The sequence below is a fragment of the Helicoverpa armigera genome, chromosome 16 (assembly GCF_030705265.1).
Source record: "Helicoverpa armigera isolate CAAS_96S chromosome 16, ASM3070526v1, whole genome shotgun sequence".
Lineage (NCBI taxonomy): Eukaryota > Metazoa > Arthropoda > Insecta > Lepidoptera > Noctuidae > Helicoverpa > Helicoverpa armigera.
In genome coordinates this window covers 7,750,007-7,764,129 of record NC_087135.1, presented here as the reverse complement: position 1 = coordinate 7,764,129, position 14,123 = coordinate 7,750,007, and the positions used below count along the sequence as shown (strand labels likewise).

At 35.5% G+C, this 14,123-nt stretch overlaps 3 protein-coding genes across 3 annotated transcripts; all 3 read left to right on the top strand.

The window, feature by feature from the left end:
- The first annotated feature begins 1,218 nt into the window (after positions 1-1,218).
- LOC110379351 (uncharacterized) lies at positions 1,219-3,146 on the top strand. Its single transcript, XM_049844449.2, has 5 exons — positions 1,219-1,355; positions 1,667-1,831; positions 2,184-2,298; positions 2,615-2,697; positions 3,043-3,146. The coding sequence occupies exons 1-5, from the start codon at positions 1,302-1,304 to the stop codon at positions 3,052-3,054; spliced, it is 429 nt and encodes a 142-aa protein (XP_049700406.2). The 5' UTR covers positions 1,219-1,301; the 3' UTR covers positions 3,055-3,146.
- A 4,377-nt stretch (positions 3,147-7,523) lies between these two features.
- Positions 7,524-10,247, top strand: LOC110379339 (uncharacterized). Its single transcript, XM_021338981.3, has 5 exons — positions 7,524-7,595; positions 8,427-8,597; positions 9,245-9,359; positions 9,678-9,763; positions 10,102-10,247. Exons 1-5 carry the CDS (start codon positions 7,542-7,544, stop codon positions 10,111-10,113), a joined length of 438 nt encoding a protein of 145 aa, XP_021194656.3. The 5' UTR covers positions 7,524-7,541; the 3' UTR covers positions 10,114-10,247.
- A 1,230-nt stretch (positions 10,248-11,477) lies between these two features.
- On the top strand, positions 11,478-13,277 carry LOC110379340 (uncharacterized). The gene is made up of 5 exons (XM_021338982.3): positions 11,478-11,822; positions 12,118-12,288; positions 12,580-12,694; positions 12,985-13,070; positions 13,172-13,277. Exons 1-5 carry the CDS (start codon positions 11,763-11,765, stop codon positions 13,181-13,183), a joined length of 444 nt encoding a protein of 147 aa, XP_021194657.3. The 5' UTR covers positions 11,478-11,762; the 3' UTR covers positions 13,184-13,277.
- The last annotated feature ends 846 nt before the right edge of the window (positions 13,278-14,123 follow it).

Here is a 14,123-nt window from a genome sequence, read left to right as displayed (position 1 = left end):
TTATTTTCATATCAAAATGAGGCTTATAAGTCAATACTATACTCGGGTATTTTTGGGCCTGATCTGGTGCTGGTGCATAGATGTATTTGGGACTTTTTGGCGGCTAGAATAGTAAACACAATGACACTGCCATATTAATGTAACTTTCAATTGTTTCAGATACTCGTCTAAACGGATAACGGATGCAAGAGAAAGTTGGCTGCACTGATTGATTGTATACAGTTCTTTTTTATTTTTTAAATGTAATATATTTGTTTGAATTTTATCAATTTTATTATTTTATTCAAAAATGTTGGGATTTTTTTTGCACATCGCTAAAACATCTGCTCTAAAATATTTTATTTGAAAAACTGGTTTTATATGCAGAAATTATTTTCTCATTAAAAATAGGTTTAAACGATTTTTTCCCAAATTTGCCTAAGAATTACCTATAATGCACTGATGCACTTCTCAAGGTTTTGATCCCCAGACGTATAAAAAAATACTCCGAACCAGAATAAGGTACCGTTCATTATTCTGAATTTTCAACTTAAGACCAAGGCCACATGTTTACATACTAAACAAAAGCCAGCATAGTGAAATAAAAACCCGTCAAATTAATCAAAAGCTCATGACAGCAAAAACTTCGATGGACCATCTGAGTGCTAATTATCATTTTTTATGTATTAACATATTTATAAAAGATGCTACGAACGATTTTTGTTACATGACTGCATAGACCGAAAAAAAACCACATTAATCAAACTCAGGCATAAAGGTAATATTTAATTGTATTAAAAATGGAACACAATCTTTACAACTAATTTGTAGTAAATTGCAAAATATTCTGTAAGTAATCACATTTACAAATATTTTAATAGAAATTGAAACTGTTATAGCAAAATACCTAAAACTACAAAAGCGTCAAAAAATTCGGAGCGTGCCCTACAGGCTTAGAAAATACATACATAAATGGGCAACTATCCAATTGTTTTCAATGAATGTGAAAATACACCAAGAAATATGTAAGTAGCTATAACAATAACTATAGCTGTATCTTAGTCCTTGAACAATGCTTAACAGGAAGAATTTCAGTTTCTATAGCAAGAAGTTTTTATATTAATTTATTAATTGAATAAAAGCTGCTTCTAATTTTTTGCTAAGTTTTTGTTGCACTCATCGAAATATTAAGATTAAATATTAATAATGATCTGGCATTTTTAAAGGACATGCTTTTAATATAAATAGCTGGCTCATTTAAGATTTTAGTATTAATATTTGGAGCTTCTAAGGAACAGGAGATCTGAACTGAAGAGTGCATCATGTCTAAGTTTTCTGGTCTCGTTTTGTGCGCGGTGGCTGCAACCTTCATCAGTGTAAGTAGATTTTGAAAAAGCTTTTGATTTTTATATGTGAAAATAGATCACCATATTAGTGATGTTTTTGATTATATGGTACCGTTATTGATTGATGGGTAGATATTACATGTAGATACCGAATAGAGCCGATAGTCAATCGTTATAATGGACTGGATTTGTTAAATTGATGATTCTCAATGTTATATAAAAAAAAAACCTTTAACAGATAAACTAGATAGAAATCATTTTTCTGTTGAATTTTTATTGGCAATCGTAAACAAAAAAAAAAAATGAGCACTTAATTAAAAGCACAAATAATCTTATTCCAGGTTGCCAGCGGCGAGTCTCTGAGCGAATCTCTGAAGCCAGTCATAGAGAAGTGCTCCAAGGAGCATGGCGTGACTGACGCTGACATCCAAGCGGCCAAGGCCAAAGGCAGCTCCGATGGCATCAACCCTTGCTTCCTATTCTGCGTGTTCCAGAATGCTGGAATTGTAAGTCTGGAATTAGCTAGTTATTATTATTTCGGTCTTTTGCCGTCCTCTGGTGAACATGGGTATCGTAATTTCCATATGTAGGTATGTAGTCAGTTTGGCGTAATATGGAATTTTCAAGTCATTTGATACCTAGTCTAAAAGTAAGATTATTTAAAAACGTGTATGTATGAAGAGTTATTTGTTTCATCACTTCTTTATGGGAGTGTATAGAAGAATTCATAACCAACTTTTTATAATTATGATGAACGGCAATCTTCACTGCAGTTTCATTTAATAAGTTGAGATCTCATCAGTTTGTTTTGATGACATTATTGGGAAATGGTAATGTACATACTTTTTGTTTCAACAGTTTGATGCTAAAGGAGAATACGACGCGGCCACCGGTCTGAAAAACCTGAGGCAGATTGTGAAGGACAACGATCAATACAAGAACTTAGAACACGCCTTCAATGATTGTTCCAAAAGTAAGTTTTGACCATAACACACTCTTCTTAAATCAGACTGATATTTATTTCTTGTTTTGATTCTTACAAAGAATGGAACGCACTTCAAATTGTTAGCTTCACGTCTCAAGGGAAGTACTCCAGGCATCGGGATAAAAACAAGCCAGGCTACTTTTCAAGCTAAATTAAGATTGTTAAGCTACATACAATATAAGATTAGAAAAAACCCTTATATGTAGCTATTAAATAAAACATCAGATTATTATTTACGTGGTGCAATTTTAGCTCCATTATTGAATTTGTGAGTTATTAAATAAATTCATTTTTTGTACTACAGTTAAGGATAAGCCCGTGAGTGATGCGGCTGGCTGTGAGAAGGGAGTGCATCTGGCTGTTTGCTTGTTGGAACACAAGACTAGCGTAAGTTATTAAGAAAAAAGTCTATGAAGTCTCTTTGAAAATTGTGTAAAAAAAAACAGAGCCTCAATTGTACCTTTCTACCCTTCAGGAAAAAAAAGCAGTTTCGATGTTCCGTTACTAAATATGCCTAGCAAACTTCTATGCTAGGTTTGGGACCAGATGAAATTTTGACAAAGTGTGAGGAATATATTAGTATAAAAATATATAATTATTCGAATATGAGTCATCCTTACATCATAAATCAATTATGATAAGTCAGAATTTACAACAATTTTAATTACAAGAGTCTTCTTAGGTAAGATTTTTTTTGTAGTATGTTTGATTTATATTTCTGTTTATTTACAGATCCTCATCTAAGCTGTTCGGACTACAATTGCCACGCGTTTGTACTAGATTTGTTTCAAGATTCCTTTTGTTACGTTTTAATGCAATAAATCTGTTACCTAATATATATTTTTTTATTGAAGTCCCTTTTGCTGTACACATGTACCACTTGTATTTATACTACCTTTATTCTAGCTGGGGTCAATAGGTTCAATCTTCACGTGACCAATTTCGAAGGGTTACACATTTTGTCAATAAAAGGAAAAAAGGCTTAGAATGTTAGCTACATAAATTGGACTTCGTCCTGACCCCAACACGTCTACACAACTTTTACCAAATGGCGAAATAATATTTGGCACGTACTCGCACCAACGTTTGTAATTCTCAATTCACTGGATCCGTAACACATTTGTATGAGTATTTGGTCAAAGTGTGGAATTAGTTATCAGGTTAATATTAAAAACAGGAATCAATTAGTTTCTGTTACACGTGCCATTTAACTTGTAACATGTTTAACATTATAATAACCCTTTAGTCAGTCACTGAAGCCTGAGAAATCTTAATCTGTCACTATATGTAATTGTTATGCTAGAATGCGTCACCTTTGTAAATTATATTCTTATATAGACAGGTATAATAAGAGTAGGTATATATATGTTTATCTCGTGGACATCATCATTTAGTTAGTATTAACTAAAGTATTAAGTAAAAGTAAAAGTATTAAGTAGGAAAGTATTTTCACAAAGATAAATTAGAAATATTAGGATACAAGTATTATTTATCCCTACTCTGAAGTACTTAAATACCTATCTCTTAAAGTTATATACCACGATTTGCCTTACCTTTATCCAACCATACATGAAATCCAGCTTCGCAGACTTACTTAGGCATATGTATACAAGTGCGAAGTAGTTAGGTACAATTTATATAAAACTATTTTTTCCTCTAGATACTAATCTAAACCTCGTTGCCTCGTTGATCGTAACCTAAGCTGCCTCGTTGGTCTAGCTGTCGCAAGTGCGGCTGCTGAGCACGAGGTCTCGGGTTCGATTCCCGAGTCGGGCCGAAATCGCTTTGTGGGTTTTAGAAGACTTTCACAAAGCAGCCCGGAGTCTGGAAGCTGGTGATTGATACACCCGTGCATCGGAGAGCACGTAAATGTCGGTCCTGCGCCTGATCTCTTACCGGTCGTGTCGGATTGCCGTCCCATCGGGTTATGAGAGAGAAGGAATAGTGAGTGCACCTGTGTCTGCGCAAATACTCGTGCACTATAATATGTCCTGCGTAGTTGGCTAATCTCCTTACATGAGAACAGCCGCCATAGCCGATAATCGGCTAGGAGGACATCATATATCAATCTAAACGGTTTGTATAACAACTGAGATGCAATGTCACGATGAATTGCGTTTCCCGGTTTTGTTTTTGTTGGATCTAAATAAATCCAACTAACAACTATAGTTCTTTTATGGGAAATCCCCGGGATTTGTTATTAAAACAGTTTTTTCATGGATTACGTTAGAGAACATGGCAGGTTTTAGTCAGTAAGAGTCTGACACTTCCCCACGCTGCACCCACGAGGTTTCATCTGATGATTTTACACCAGAAAATGCCCCGTTTTGAAGTATTAGATGAAGTTAGGCAACTCACTAAATAGTTGAAACGCCGCGCCTGCTAAAATGCTACTGGAAGTCATTTCATGAAGCAGCAAATATGTAAATCACTAGGCGATATGAATAATGATACTTAGGCGGTAACTGTTGAGTAATCGAAATAAATCCAATTACCTTTTTTTTTGTGGTAAAGTCATTTTGGGACTTCTTTAGATTTTGGCCATCAGTATGCAATTGAAATTGGCAACTAAGTACCTATAGTTGGTAATTGATGTTTCAGAAAAATAAATTATTTTAAATAATAAATTATTTTATTTTTAACTAGCTTTTGCCCGCAACTTCGTTCGCGTGGAATAGTGACTACCAGCAGATTTTTGATTTGACCAATAGATGGCGCTATATGTCCGGAATAATTTTATTTTTATTTTTTTTTGTAATAAAAACTATCCTATGACCTTTCTCAAGTTTCAAACTATGTCTGTACCAAATTTCACACAAATCGGTTCAGTAGTTTAGGCGTGAAGAAAAGACAGACAGACAGACAGAAAGACAGACAGACAGACAGACAGAGTTACTTTCGCATTTATAATATTAGTTTGGATAAAGGCATCGAGGGATTGACCTGTCGTCGAGGAGCTTGTGGGTAATGAAGAGGAGTTTTGGAAGCAAAGTTTCATTTGTGGGTCCGGTCCACTGTAATTTGAACATCTTTAGCACTCGTTTTGGGTACTCAAATGCCAGAATTATGACAACCAGTATTACCAAGGAGTGTTGGATTGCTCAGGTAAGGATTGGGAAGGTCAGATAGGAAGCGCGAAATATGTAAGACACTAGTAATCAAATGCATCTGGTTTATCTGGAAGCTGACCTCAACAAAGTTAGGAAAAGGCTAGGCAGATGGTGAACGCCGTCGATTTACGTGGTTAATTCACGTGACGTCAATGGATGCGTGCACGTGAATCAGCATTGTGACAGTTGCCAATAGATAACTGATCGTGATTAAGATTCACATTAATACGACAAAGTAACCGGTTACAATTGCACTTAGTAACTGGACTTTGTTTTTATGTCTTGATTCTCATAAAGATAGTTGCATACTGAAAGAGAGGCTGAGTTAGAATAGCTAAGCCATGTCCTAGTTGACCGTGAGTGGTTGTGGTAGACGTCAAGATTAAAAAAAAACAAGTGAACTTTTGTGTAGATTTGAAACATTAAAACTTCAATATTTGTCCACTTCTTTTAGGACTGAACGAAGCATTAAGTACACAACTTATTGAAACCAATTGTGATTCTTATTATCAATGAAAGATTGATTCGAATCAGAGTATTAATATACTTTTAACGTCAGCGGTCCTTGTTTATATGCCCTTACAAACAAATTGTTTTAATATTAGATATTTTCATAACAATTTCATATAATGTGCAGATATTATGGAAACACGTATATTTGTAGTTTTTCTTAGAAGCTTGAGACTGAACTTTGTAGTGGTCTAATGGGTAATTTTATGATTCTACTTTGTTTCTATTTTAGATGTTAGATAAAAAACGGGAACAGAGAAAAACAAGGGAAATCACAAGTAGTTTAGTATGCAAATAGGTAATGCAAGTAAAAAATACACTGGTAGGTAACTACGCGGTGGTATGGTACACGGTTTTTTTAGAGTCCGATATTACTATCTAAGATATTGTAATTTCCGAGGGTTAGATAACAATAATAAATAGATTCTGTGATGTTTATTTCATAGTTGAGTCTTCCTTCATGCATATGAATGGGAAACGCACTGTAATATATTTTGAATAGCATCCTCAGGTTAAATGCTATGTAAATTATATTTCTAGAACTCATCAACCTAGCCTGTTGAAAACTCAAACTCAATTTTTTTTATTACAAATACGCCTATAAAAGCTTATTCGAAACGTCAAACTATTGCTAAAAACTGTGTCGAAGTCGTCTTCTAATCTAAACTGACGGAAATAAGTACCATACATAGTTAACATGGAGTGAATGAATATTTGACTCCTATAGTAAGACTTTCCGACTTCCTGTAACGACTGCCATAGATCTTCAAGTGACCGCCGGGACCCACCGTGTTTTGGAACACGTAGGAATTCGTCATGACAAGATGGTCACCCATCCTTATGACCAATTGACCCATGCGGCTTATAATTAGCCACGAGTTTTATAAATAAACTACTTTTCATAATTAAAATAATTATGTTTACACTGTAATGCATAATTAAGTTATTTATATGCGCTTAATTTAAATAATACCTATCCATTTAAATCCTTTTGCTATTTTTGATGCGCCATTACCCGTTCTAGAAGTAACTTCCAGTTAGTCCTTTTCATTGATTCTTCTATTTAAGAGAAAGCTTTTCCATCTTTATTGAAAGTTAATCCAAGCTAGCAAAGAAAATGTTTACCATGTCTATCATTTTCCCACCTCATATTATATGCAGTAGCTTCTGCCAGCGATGTCACACGCATCCCGTGAGAACTAAATTTATGCACCCGGATTAACAAATGGACTATCCAACACTGAAATATTCTTTTTAATCAGACCACTAATTCCTGAGATTCACCAATAAACAAACTGATCAGATTTATAACATTTCTCAGTAAAGATTCGCGACAGTATCTCCAAAAAAAGTCCGACAAATTTCCTAAACAAATCAAAGATTAATCAAATACTGGACACACGTATGAAGAGTCACTGATAAAGTAGACGAACAAAGAGGTATTTTTTGCTACATTTCCTGCGGTTTTAGCATTGAGCCGCTCGCAGATAATGTAATGATAATTACTTAGTATCTAATTACCAGTCAACAGGAGTTTCATATAAATAGGTGTCGGGTAACAAGGTACTGCATACACAGTTGAAGCTTCGAAGGATCAAGTGTGGTAACAAAATGTCCAAGTTCACTTGTTTAGTTTTGTGTGTTGTGGCGGCGAGTCAGGCTTATGTAAGTCGTGCATTGTAGTTAATATTTTGGGTCAGGCTTTTAAAAAGCTTATTTTTAACTTAACAATTTTAAAAAAATCTAGGAAGTATTCATTAGTATATGCAATAAAACCTATTTGACTGCAGGCTATTAAAGCCGTACATTGTGAATGACAATAGTGTTTATTTATTACTTAACCCTCTTTTCTATCTCCTTAAGGGTTTTTTTTTTAACGACGTCAAAAATCATCAAATGACCCCTAACGCGGTGGGTTAGCAGCGGTGAGGGAGTGTCAGACTCTTACTGACTAAAAACCGTCGTGTTCCGTCATAGGCCTTTTATGTACCAGGGCCGCGGTATCTCTTTCAAACAACCCGCAGCCCCGGCAGGCATTGAAGGGTTGATTGTATAAAGTTATACGCTTAAAGACCAATCATGGATTTGGATATTGTCCACTTTTGAACTTTAGGGTCTTTAGCTGTGATCTATATTATAAAAGCTTTCGTCTGATTTTCTTTCCCTCTGCAATTTGTTACATTTCTTTATTTTATTCACTTGAGTGAAGTAATACTTTTTTATGTAAACAGGTAGGAAATATAAAAAAGCAACAAGTCTATCTTTAATGAAATAATTAATCTAAAGTAAAAGATTCACTTCTATTATCTATATTATATTCTTCTTGGTCATATCCTTAATGTCTGATGAACGTGACTATGGCGACTAGCTTCCCATCGATCTCCAGGCCACGTTGTTGATCGAAGAGGCCACCCGATCCTGAGCCAGTTCTACGGCTGTCTGCAAGGAAGTCCTTCTATTTATCAGTCAATACTAATTTCATAATATCTTCTTTAGGCAAGCGAAGAAGAAAAGGCCGCTTTCCGCGAAGCTATCAAGCCGATCGTGGAAGAGTGCTCCAAGGAACACGGAGTCAGCCATGATGAGCTGAAGTCTGCTAAGGACAATCAGAACGCTGACAACATCAAACCTTGTTTCTTAGGCTGCGTTTACAAGAAAGCTGAAGTTGTGAGTATAAATATTTTTTAGCTAATAATTTAGCTTTCCTTTCGTCTCGCGAAACAGCTCCGCTTACCCAAATAAAAAGCCTATATAAGGGTAGCCTTCCTGGATTAATGGAATAGCTAACACTGAAATATTTTTACATATCAGTCAATTAGTCGATAAGAAACGTTTTCAAAAAAACTCTTCATTTTTATAATATTACATGTAATCCAATCAAGTTTAACAATATTTTTTAAAAATCCTGCATCGATAATGACGTCCGTGCACTCGTGTACTTGTAAAACGAATTGGCGAACTTTTGCAAGGTTTTTGAAGCACAAAAAGATTTTAGTTCTCGAAAATCTGAAGAAGGTGAAGGTGGCATATATTTCTTTCAAACGATTTGCATTGCTTTCAAAGGATTGACTGGATGTATTTGACGTCATAATAAATTAATTACCATGCGGATCTATGAGATGTGGATCACCATAATAGCTGTAGGTACTTAATACCCGTTATTATTGCTGTGGGAAATCAATTGTATTGTAAGATATTATATCAATTACTATGTCATGATCACGGTCATGATCGCGTCAATTGTAAACATTTCTACAATATAATGATATAGATATTTTTATATTATTATTACACATGTTTTTTATTCTTTTCAGTTCAACAGCAAAGGCGAATATGATGTGGACAAGGCTCTGGAGAAACTCAAGAAATTCGTGAGCAACGACGAAGCTTACGCCAAGTTCGCTGAAGTTGGAAAGAAATGCGCATCAGGTAATATAATTTTTGAATAAATAATGGCTTGATAAAGAAATAGCTACTCTTAGACATATATTAAATACATGACAATGAAAATAAAATGTTATATAGTCTGTTTCCTACAACAGGTTATTCAATTCTTGAATGACGCTATTGATGCCATTTTTACGAGACCTAGTAATCGAGTTATCTTTTACTTTTATCTTCCTGTAGATTTTATTGTGTATGGTCTTATGAACAACAATGGGCATCATTGAGCATAAATGGCTAACTGAGATCTACATACATTGTTTACTTTCATTTGCATTGATGATTTTCTTTTATTGTTTTCAGTGAATGACAAGGCCGTGAGTGATGGAGATGCTGGTTGCGAGAGGGGAGCGTTGCTGACAGCTTGCTTCTTGGAGCACAAGGCTGAGGTAATTTGTTGTGATTCATTTGTTTTTAATATGATGTAGTGAAGAGAGTTGGTTATTGTGGTACAACCTATGGAGAGACCCTTATTCAACAGTGAATAGAGATGGGATGGGGTCTAATTAAGTTTGCAAAAATAAAATGTTGGTACCCTACAACAATTTTCGGCGTTGCTGAGTATAAAATCAACAATCTGACAGCTTTCATTGAATTTGGCAGATTTTTTGGAAGGATGATGAACGAGATAGCTTCTTCGATAAAATAGCTTTTTTTTAAATGAGGTACTAGGGTATCTTTATCACTAAAATTAAAAATACTTATTAATGTTTTTCTTCTTTTTCAGGTCCCGTTGTAAACTTCTACTGCTGACTTCTATAAGGATGAGAACAATTGACACATAGTGAGACAAAATTATACAGAAAATGACCTACTTATTACGGATAGTGCAAAATAATATTTCCTTTTGTGAATAAAGTTATTTTGTTATAATTTGAAGTTTGATTATTTAATTGATAGTGCGATACCATAATCCTGAGTAAAGGATAAACATGATGAATAATATTTACTCTAACAATTGACCATGACTAACTCTGGAATCCGGGCGAACAACCAAGAATAAACTTACTTCGGACAATAGATCCATAGAGTAGCTTTAAAGTCATAATTTAATAGCCACTTAACAAAGATCTTGTTGGGGTTCTCTTCCAGTCTAACCGGCTTTAGCTGAGTAACAGCGCTTTACAAGGTGCGACTGACTCAACCCAGTTACCCAGGCATACCCCTTGGTTAGACAGGTGTCAGACAGGTGTTAGACTTTACTGGCTGCTGACTGCCAAGGTTGTTCAATGACAGCCGGGTACTACAGTTTAACGTGCTATCTGAAACACAGTCATTGGTGTCTAAGATATACTTAGAAAGTACATACAAACTTAGAAAAGTTGCATTGGTACTTGCCTGACCTGGAATCGAACCCACGCCCTCATACTTGACAGATACACTACAATGCAATGAGCATACGAAAATACCTACGATCACAGTTTCCTAATTTTCGAACACAATGTTACTCGTCCTTCAGTATCACCTAGATTGCTTTTCAAATAAATTGCTTTATTTATTTCGACAATGCTTAGTGCCAAATTAGTAGGTAATTCATATAAAATTACACATAATCATAGTACCTAAGTAGGTGTATCTCGTTAAATTAGGTGAATCTTCCTGGTTATCGTGCGAAGCCAATAAATATTAGGTAGGCATATGTATGTATTCGTCAACTTTAATGACATTAATAGTAATGTATACTCCTTTAAACATACACTTTTACATGTACTAATCCTATATACTCCCTGATGCACGCAGTATACCTCTATTGGGCGATATATAAGGAAGTACATAACAGAAAACTTAAAGGGGTACATAGGGGTAGTACATAAAAGAGTACCTATATAAGGGAGTAGATAGGAGGAGCACCAAAAGGAGTTACGTAAGGGAGTTTACTTGCAGTAATTTAAATATAAGAGAGAGTATGGGAAGAGTTTATATGCGGTTATAAATACGAAAAAAGGTACACTTAACTCTAGCCACGGGTGTGTGGCTACATCTACCTTGAACCTTTTGACTTTATATTTTTTTACAGATATTCAATGTTTAGGCAGGTATATTTTGGCTATGTAAAAAGTTCCTTTTGCGTACAGCTTAATATGACACGTCAGGCTGTCAAAGCGACTGATGGCTAAATTTCTGTTCTTCAAATAGATCACAACAAAAAGCAAATACTATTAATATTCCAAAATTACCTTTAAACCGAATAAATCGTTTTAAGCTGCGTTTATGTTGCATTAGCGGCAATGTTGTGACACATACGCGGTAGTTATCATAATATTATAACATAACTACCTAACATCCAATTATTTCTCTATGGGAATTTTATATAAATAGGGCTCAGGATCATATACAGGTCACACACAGCTGAAGTTTCAACTAGAGTACAAATCTATAAAGTACAAAATGTCCAAACTCACTTGTCTTGTTTTTGCTGCAGTGGCTGTGGTTTTCAGTAACGTCAATGTAAGTACATTTTAGATAGAACTGTGCCGAACGGTATTTTTTTTGGTCACTGTGTGATTGTCAGGCAACAATTTGTCAGGGTAACTGCACTTAGCAGGTCATATGGACAGTCACTCCGTTTAAAACACTGGAACTCAGCTTGATCAGGTTGGACTAGAAGTCCACCCCGATATAGCTAAAGGGTAGACGGATGAACCATTATTTTAATGTGCATGACCTTTACATTTAGACCAAGAAGTAATTTATGCAGCTAAAATCTATGTCTGTAACATTATTTTTGCATTTTTGTTTAAAGGCCGATGACGAGACGAGAGCATCTTTTCGTCAAGTGTTGGGTCCTTTAGTAATGGAGTGCAGGAATGAATTCGGTATTACCGAGGATGATTTGAAGAAGGCCCAACAAGAACGCAGTCCGGATGCTCTAAAGCCCTGCTTCATAGCTTGCGTGTTTAAGAAGTTCGGAATCGTAAGTTGGCTTTGCAAAAATGTGATTTAGGCTAACCGCTCAGACTTTGGGTAGCCTTAAGACGCGGAGTCTGCTAACACTGTATTAGAGAGGTAGCCATCCGCAAGGAATTGGTGAAAAATATTATTCCAATTTTCTATTCTTTTAATCTAGCTGCCTATGGCAGTTTCACTTTTCATTCGGTGATTCTAATTTATTTCTAAAGTCATAATCTCATCAAAATCCTAATCACAAATTACTAACTAGGTAATGGGCATATAAATTCACTTTCGAATATTAATATAATTTCAGATAACAAGTGCTGGTAAATACGACTCAGATGCCAGTATTTCCAGAATAAAAGATGTGGTGAAGAATGACGATCTCTTTGCAAAACTGAAGAGTGTTGGAGAAAAATGCAATTCAGGTTGGATATTTTCTTACATTTCGTTTATATCATGAACTAAACTATGTCTAGTTGATGATATAGACGAATGGAGGCTTTCTTTTGTGAGTTTTGACCTTCAAAAAGTGTTGATTTGCAGCCAAGTTTGTAGAAATGATTTTGATTTTTTAATTAGTTTGGTTCTTATAATTTATCCGGAACAGTCGAAACTGAAATCTTGTCTCTCATTTTCCCAAGCTTAATTACCCTGACATTATAGTTAGGTTTTGTTACATATACCTTACCATAGTCTTTGGTTTTCTTCATTCCAGTAAATGATGCTTCTGTGAGCGATGGTGATGCTGGGTGTGAGAGAGCTGCGCTGTTGGCAAAATGCTTCATGGAAAATAAATCTGAGGTGATATTTCATTTGTATCTTTACCATCCACAAAATTAGATATCATTATAGTCCTGCCATTGTGTACATAAATTATTAAAATTGTGTTCTTCTTTTTGTAGCTCTCCATTTAATCGATGTTCAAGAACGAGTTTCACCATTAGCAGAAAATCAACATAGGCAATAATTTGTTTTATTTATAAGGAATAAAAGTTGTTTGAATTAGCACTTTTGTATTTTATTCTAAATGCCTTTATCGTTACGTATTATTACTCATAAGAGTGATTTAATATTGATCGACATTATAATTATTATTATCTTGTATGTCTCTACCAGACCTCGGGACTATAGAGTCCCGGATTTTTGGGAGGCGAACGTGGGGCCGAAGCCAACACGCTGAAGCCCTTTTGAGACAACTTTAATGAAATGGTGGCACAAAACCGACGATTATCCCTGTATACACTATAGAAATGTACCCAAGGACAATCCCCGGTTCTGTGCTAAACTATTGCTAACTATGGATGAAAACTACTTGGGCTATTGTGATGGGATGTAAATGGACTAGGAATGGGGAAACTACGGGAACTATGGCACCTGCCGATAACAATGTAATAAATACACGTAAAAATGGCAGGTGGAGACTCTCCAACTCACTTACTGGGCCCCCGGGAATCAGTCACTGAAAAGCAATAAGAGGGCAACAGGTACATGAGCGGCTGAGAAGGGTGAGGATACCTCGGCGGACTTTAAACGCAGATCTCGCGCTCCCTGTGGGTCCAGCATCACCGGCCCACTCGCCACTTTCCACGAGGCACCTACCCTCCGAGCATTTATTATTACTATTATAATGTCGATCAATATTAAATCACTCTTATGAGTGAGAAATCTACAATTAAAGAACATAATGCTAGCCGTAAAGACACAACAACACACAGTGTAAAACACTGGTTCTCAGCTGAATCTGGTTAGACTGGAAGCCGACCCCAACATAGTTGGGAAAAAGGCTCAAAGGATGAATGCTAGCCGTAAAGAATCATAGTCCATGGTAAAAAAACAACTTTTTGTGATCATGGT